Source organism: Salvia hispanica, chromosome 3 (assembly GCF_023119035.1).
Source record: "Salvia hispanica cultivar TCC Black 2014 chromosome 3, UniMelb_Shisp_WGS_1.0, whole genome shotgun sequence".
Taxonomy (NCBI): domain Eukaryota; kingdom Viridiplantae; phylum Streptophyta; class Magnoliopsida; order Lamiales; family Lamiaceae; genus Salvia; species Salvia hispanica.
In genome coordinates, this window is record NC_062967.1 from 29,874,523 (window position 1) to 29,882,218 (window position 7,696).

The 7,696-nt window shown below is 30.7% G+C and overlaps 1 protein-coding gene across 1 annotated transcript; it reads right to left on the reverse strand.

Moving 5' to 3' along the window:
• Positions 1-2,952: 2,952 nt before the first annotated feature.
• LOC125212666 (NAC domain-containing protein 7-like) lies at positions 2,953-6,183 on the reverse strand. Its single transcript, XM_048112895.1, has 4 exons — positions 5,945-6,183; positions 4,724-4,888; positions 4,241-4,512; positions 2,953-3,613 (listed from the first exon to the last, which is right to left on the reverse strand). The coding sequence occupies exons 2-4, from the start codon at positions 4,881-4,883 to the stop codon at positions 3,230-3,232; spliced, it is 816 nt and encodes a 271-aa protein (XP_047968852.1). The 5' UTR covers positions 4,884-4,888; positions 5,945-6,183; the 3' UTR covers positions 2,953-3,229.
• Between the last annotated feature and the right edge of the window lie 1,513 nt (positions 6,184-7,696).

The window sequence follows — 7,696 nt, forward strand, 5'->3', positions numbered from 1 at the left end:
TAAATCTTGTTGATATATTATTAATTATTTCAACTTTTATCTATTTTTTGATAGAATATAAAAATTTAAGAATTTTTTTAAAGTATAAAATAAAATAACAAAAAACATGTAAAATTGTATAAATATATTACTCCCACTAAATTCGGAGTATGTATATGACATAAATACAAAATATTTAGATTTTTTCCCATAATTTAAAGTAATAATTGACTTTTAGATTTACATCCATTAATTTCCATATATAATCATGTATAGTTGGAATATAACTTTTATAGAATTCCACTTATCGAATGATTATTTGTTGGACATACTAACTCATTGTGCCAAATGGTATGTCTAGACTAGGGAATTTTTTCTCGTTAAATCAGCTTAATTACTTTATATGTCTACTACTCCTAAATGGCAAGTGCAAAGTGATTTAAATACATATTTAAGTTGCTGTTATTATTTTTTATAAATGGTACTATAGTGTATTATAAACAATTTAATTGGTGGAGTATATATGTATATATAATAAAGATCTTCTCTCTCTATAGTATATATTAACTTTCCGACTTTAGTAAGAGAAACACCAATTTTATTATATATGGAGTATATGACTAAATTATCTATCTATGGTACTCGATTTCAAAATTAAATGCCAAGTAATATTAGTCTTAATATAATTTACGAGTGGCGGTCTTCTTTCCTTTCATCAATTATACTAATTTATAAAGTCCGGTCCTAGACACAATTATCATATGGTGGAAATGGAATCATTATGTGGAGTATTTTATTTTGGGGTTGACTGTAAAAGATATGGATAAGCACACAAGGAAAGAAGAATGATTGACCAAAGAATGTGCTGTCTCCCTTATGGCTGCATCAGATTTTAGGAAATTTACATTTTTTATGGTCAATGTTCTGATTTAGAATACTATATACTTCAGTACTTCACCTCGATATATAAACACTAAAATCTGTATATATTGTAGTACTATTTATATTTAGAGCGATTTAATTTTCAATATTAGTAATGTTGCAGCTGGAACTACACTAATAGTCCCTGATCTTGCCTAAAAATACATTAATTGTCCCTAAAAATATTTTATATCATTTTTGATAGGATAAGACAAAACTAATCTTAAGTACCACTAGTGTGAATATTTAAAATTATGGGGCATTTTGGACCTTTCTATTCTTTTATTTTTTTTCATTTTTTCTTCCATCACCATTTTCTTTTATAAACTCAATTATACTTTCATTTAAATAATATTTGATGCTTTATGATTTCAAAATTTTAAATAAGAAAACATATGTTTTAATTATGCTTTATTAATTTTTAAAATTAAATATTATTTTTTATACAAATTAATCTATATATTTGCGAAGAAAATATTATATTTAATAGTAATATTTTTAAATATAAATGTTAAACTGAATTATAGAAAATTCTTTGCGGGATTTATTTTTACTTAAAAATTTTACTAAATATTTTAAAATTTTAGAAGAAAAAATATTATAGTGAATTATAGTAATTTTTTATTCAAAAAATATTACTTAAATATTTAATTGTTACTATACTTAAGTGATAAATAAATATTTTAATTGTGTTAATTAAAATATAGTATAGCGAAGCAAGTAACATTTTTTTACTAAAAAATAAAATGAACTGTAGTAATTTTTTCATTATAAAGCTTAATCTATACATTATTCAAGTAATTATTTAAAAAATTTAAGTGAATTAATTTAAAAGAAAATATTTTTGTTGTAAAAGGTGCTTTTATGTATGTCTAAAATAATTACATGATTGAAGAGGTACCAATTATAATTTCTAGGTACCAAAAATGCCCTCCATGACATTTAGGAGATTTTTCAAATGTAGAGGGGTATAATAGACCGACATGTACTAAAAATGTAATTTTTAGGGACCTATTCATAGAGGTTGGACTTAATATATATTTTGGTATAGTTTTTGCATATACTTCCAAGTCATGGAGTTATAAATTCTAAGAAATATTATCATTCCATGCAAGAAATACATACTTAAAATCTCTTCCCCCCTACTAACTGAAAAAAATTCTTTTTTCATTTGTGTAACTTAATCAAATAATGGCATGATGCATAATCTTAAGTGATAGAAGATTCTCGTAAATGCAATATGAGATGTTTAATGCTATTATTGTTTTTACACTTTGTATATGCTTTAAATATCATGAAGCAAATTGAAAAGTTTCTATCACAATGCAGGATTTCACTAATAATGTGTTGTGTATATATATAAATATACGGAAAGTAGGTAGAGATGCATCATGCATTGGACCATTTGTATCTTCATCATCATCAATCTATCAATTAAATAGTATATCGATGAGTTTACGTATGTGTAAAGTATAAGACAAGCTTTTGTAAAAGATTCGACCAGCTCTTCAAATAAATATACGAATCAAAGCCAAATATTCTACAAGCCTGCCCTTCTAAGTGACGTTGCTTTCGGACAGCAAAAGCAAAGAAAGAGGAAATATACTGCATATTTACTTTGTATCATTGTAACACTTCCCCATTAAATTATCCCTATTTAGCTTTCAACTTCGACTTCTCCTTATTTATGAAGTTTAGTAGTGCTCTTAACATATAAATTCTAAGTAATTAACAAATTTTACATTCGATAATAGTACTCATTCATAACATAAAACTACTACATATATACTAGTGAAAATCATAAAATTTGAATTTGTTTGCAATTATCCAGTGACTAATTTTTTTTTGGTTAAAATCGAGAAATTATGCATGTGCGTCACCACAGGTGAGATGAACGATGTTGTCCATTTATAAAGAAAATCATGCTGTTTCATTGAAAACATCAACAAATATATATACACATGGGCAGCCTGTTTTTTCTCCTTAGGACAATTGAAAACAAATCAAAATGTCATTATTTTCCCGACTCATTTTAAAAAATTTGACTAATCTTCATATTTTATTGGGCAATATTGGCCCTTATAAATTTCGTACAAAACAAAAGGGACATATATAAGAGGCATTACACAGATGACCATGTGCAACCACAATAAATCATACAAGAATAACATATGTACTAAACTTTCCCTCCCTCTTTGTGTGTTTTTTTAAAATTTAGTTTGTATATATAGGTAGTAAGTAGTATTGCAAGATGAACAGCTATAGCCTATAGGTGACACTATGAGTTTTATTATTTACAAGAAACAGTAAATATATAATCGCATGCACATCACTTCCACAGATCAATCTGACAAGACGACGTCGTCACATTGAATTCCCCTAAACCCTCGTTCTCCTTGGAAACCTCCTCGTGGCTGAGCTGCGATGCCACGAACTTGTCGAGAACTCTCCAATCCGTGACGTGAAAGTTGTGATCGAGATCCGGATTCTGAACAACTTTATTAGGGCTTTGTAGAAGAGGCAGCTGGATGAAGTGGTCGGGGCCGTACGGCAACGGCAACGGCAACGACATCTCTTTCTTGTAGTAGGACAGATTCGGAGATTCCATGAACGAGACGTGGTCGTCGTACCACACAGGCGAGTCGTGCTCGCTCATTTTCTGCGTCGTCGCAATCCTCTTCTTGAAAACCCTACACACCACCCATCCTTCTTCCTGCATTAATATTATGCATTAGACATTAACTCACCAGACTGTCTATGTGGGCCCAAACACAATATTCATTCACCTATTTGTGCTTCAAATTTGGACTAGTTGGGTTGAAATATTAACTGGCCCAATTTAACCGTATATATATATATGGGCTTCAAATTTAGTCTAGTTGTGCTAAAATATTATCCATGCCGAAATAGAAAAATGACTGACTCAGACACAAGGAAAATGACTGGCCCAATACTACTCCCTCCATTTCATAGTAATGAAGTCGTTTCTTTTCGGCGCGGAGATTAAAAAAAATTATGTTAGGTGAGCTAAATAAAGGGAGAATAAAGTGAAAAATGAAAAAGGTAGAGAGATGAAGAGAGAAAAAAGTAAGAGAGAGTAAAGTATGTGTGAAAAAATGCGTTGACTTTGACTAAAAAGAGAAATGACTTTATTACTATGGAACGTACCAAAATGGTAAAATGACTCTATTACTATGGAACATAGGGAGTATATAGTAGTACTAGCTTAAATTAGGTGTAGTTGGGATGAAACATTAACCGACTCAGCAGTATATCTGGATCAAAACAGAAAAATAGAGGAATCAATAGATTGAGAAAATTAAACTAGCTAGTTACATACCTGAGGGGTTCCATTTTCGTCGGTTTCGAGGCGATATTCATGCATGATCCAGTCTGATTTCTGACCATTTGGAGCTCGCCCTTTGTAGAAAACTAGGGTTTTTCTCATTCCGATCAAATCCTGCTTAGAATAGATGCCCTTATCCCGGCCGGTTGCTTTCCAAAACCCAGCTGTCGTGGCTCGATTCGTGCGCGTTCCCGTTGGATACTTCTTGTCTTTGTGGCTGAAAAAGTACCATTCGTTTTGATCTTCTGTTCCTATTCTGCACAGCTCTACCAAAATCAACCATAACTATGTTAGATTTCAGTACATATATAAATGAGATTTTAGGTGGAATTTTTTAGTGTATCAAAGTACATTAAAAAAATGTAGTATTCGGTGTTTAAATGAGGACAAAGAAACGAATTTTTTAATTATAGATGTGAAAGGAGGTATTTTGAATTGAATGGATGGAGTGTACGTGAAGAAATGATCATATTGTACCTTGGAGATCCCATGGCTCAATTTTGTAAAGATCAACATCTTTGATGACGTCCAAGTCGATACTTCGGTTACTAATCTTCCTCCGCAGATAATAATCGACAAGTTCCTCGTCGGTCGGATGGAATCGGAAGCCCGGAGGGACGTGTGAAAATGTATTCATAATATCTGATTCAATCCATCAAGATTAATTGCTCCTCTTTCTTCTTCTTTTCTCAACAAAGTAAAGGTGTTTATGTGATTGTTTTAGGGTTTTACAAAAAGGAAAGAAAGAATTAAAGCACATCATGTCCACCAAATATCCCTATCATCGAATAATTCAGCCTATATGGTCCAAACATTGTTCATATTATAATTTGCGCGTGACATAATTTCCTAATTTTTTTTATGTAATACTATGCTTTTGGAGCGTATTGCTAAATGTTTGTTTCGTATAAAATTAAACATATTTTTGGAGGTGTTTGGTTTTTAATGTGTACGTAAAGCAACAAAAATAAAATGAATCTTTATGAAAAATAAGTGCTCTCTTTTTTATTAATATCTAAATATGACATGATAAACTAGCTTACTGGTCCGAATTTCAAATTAATTTGGATGTAAAAATTGTTCTAGATTTGAAATTCTAACATGATATTTCATAGTATAACTTTAAAGGTTAATTAAATGAAAAAAAATCACAAAATTAAATGAACGTATATATATGGAGTATTAAGCGTGCAGTCAATGATGATGAATTCCAACAAGAAATTGCAAGGCTATAATCATCGACAACAATTTCTCAATGCAAAATGGATGGGGTGGATGCCAAATTAATTAAATCAATACTAGTGCTTGTATCATAATGAGAAGAAAAAAAATATAGGCATGTGAGATGCATGCAAAGTTCTCATCACTCCCCTTATAATTATGTATATAAAAAAAGAGCGCATGTAAAATCAATATCAAAATCATAGTATTTCAATTATGTACTCTTATTATAGTAGTAACAAAATGCCCTCCTACAAAAAAAAGTGAAATTGAACTAGGTGAAAATCTAGAGAAAAAACGTGAAAAATGACACGAAATATTACTTTCTGAAAAATCAGAAGATAGAGAACCTCAAATTAATATGCAAGATATATATTATCTTAGCTTAGCATTAGCTTAAAGTAATGGCAATCCTAAAATCAATCACAACTTTCAATTTATTTCATTTAACACGCACAACTTTGAATGATTCCAAACCTTGATGAGAAGTTGAATCGGGCCGTGGCGAAGTGAAATCTCCGACGAAGAGGAGGAAGAAGTTCTCCTCGGGACTAAAACCCGTTTTACACGGCTGAGCCAGGCCAGGCCGGATCCCGAGGAAAAGGGCTTCTTGAATCCTAGCTAACTGAGCAAGAGAGATCAAGGCTTGAAAACCCTACTTAAACAAGGGGAGAATGGAAAGAGCAAATGAGAGATATAGTACTAAGGACAAAACTCTAAACTAATTTGTGGAGAGAGAGAGAGAGAAAGTGGAGCCCTAATGATGAAAGGTTATGTAGCTAACATTTACTATGTTGATTGTCCCTCGCTGTCAAGACTCAGCTGAATTGTTGGGAAAGTATTTTTTTGGGCGCGAGAAAAGGTGGCGCAGAATTGGCCACCAGCAACTGATTGAGATTTGAGACCTATCTCGGTTCCGGGTATATTGCTAGGTCAGTTAAAGTTTCGGACCACAATTAGTGATCCGTTCTGATGTCATGACAAAAATTGAAGAGGTTTCATCTTAAAACCAATTGTTATAAAAGGGAGTAGTAGCCTAGCTATGAGACTTGTACACTACAACAAAAAAGTTGGCTAATAACTCTTTTTAATGCTATTAAGGACGCTAATTTGTGTGTCCTACTATACCACCAATGCTTCATAAAGTGTCCTTATTGTTGTTGTCACAACTAAAATAAGGAGACACAAATAGAATTGTCCTTGAAAAGCAAACGATTATGTTAATTTGTCTTCAATTTAGGAATGTTTTCTTTTGTGTCCTTAATTATGGTTATTTTTATAAAAAATTCAAACACTAGTAATAGCGTCTCAATCTTTGTGTCCTTGTAAATTTTTTGTAGTGATAGTTGTTTTTTTTTTCTTTTCTTTACACTAATGTAGTGAGTTCGTTTGTGAATTTTATATACCAACATTGATATCTTCGTCCACTAGGAATAATCTTGATAGTGTGTGACTTGAATTTTGATGCAAATTTGATAAAATAGAAGACTCACATGCATATTTTTTAGTTCCATCTGTATATCGATTTGAGGATTTTTTTTTTTCATTTGTCAACACTGATATCTTTGTCCACTTCTAACCGTCTTGCTAGTGATCAATTGATCAAATTATAATGCATACTTGATAAATTAAGATATAGATAGAGATTAAAAAATGATTGAAGTATTATACGAAGAATGAAATTCACCATATTAGAGAAATAAATTACCAAAGTTGAAATGAGATAAACTTTTGGGGCCGAATGATTTTTTTTATTTTTTTTTTAAAAAGACATTAGTATTTTATAGATATACATAATTTGTTTTACTCGACTTAGGTATGAACATGGAGGTATTTTATATGGTTTCATTGTCGAATGATACATTTATTCCTTTTTCTTTCAAATGTTTGGAGTAGTTTTGTTAGATGAAAGCTTCAAAATATTATGATATGTGTTATACAGATATGCATATTTTTAGTACTCACTTTTTTGAAAGTACAATGTAACTCACTTCATTTTACTCTATCCTTAATCATTCATTTCTAATTAAATGATTGAATTAGTCATCCTCCCAATCCACAAAAGAACAAAACCATTCTCTGTGTTTTTAATGGTATTGGGTACATTTCTAGAACTTTAAATAAATTTAATGATTATTTTGTATATGTAATGTGTATAATTGTACTTAATCATTCATATGATAACTCTACCTTTTTCCTAATTGGTAAATCACACTACTTGATATCAAG

Coding starts and splice junctions, on each gene's coding strand:
- LOC125212666 (XM_048112895.1), bottom strand. CDS start 4,883: ATGAATACATTTTCACACGTCCCTCCGGGCTTCCGATTCCATCCGACC. Junction 4,513..4,723: donor TGAGCCATGGGATCTCCAAG/GTACAATATGAT, acceptor TGATTTTGGTAG/AGCTGTGCAGAATAGGAACA. Junction 3,614..4,240: donor ACGAAAATGGAACCCCTCAG/GTATGTAACTAG, acceptor ATATTAATGCAG/GAAGAAGGATGGGTGGTGTG.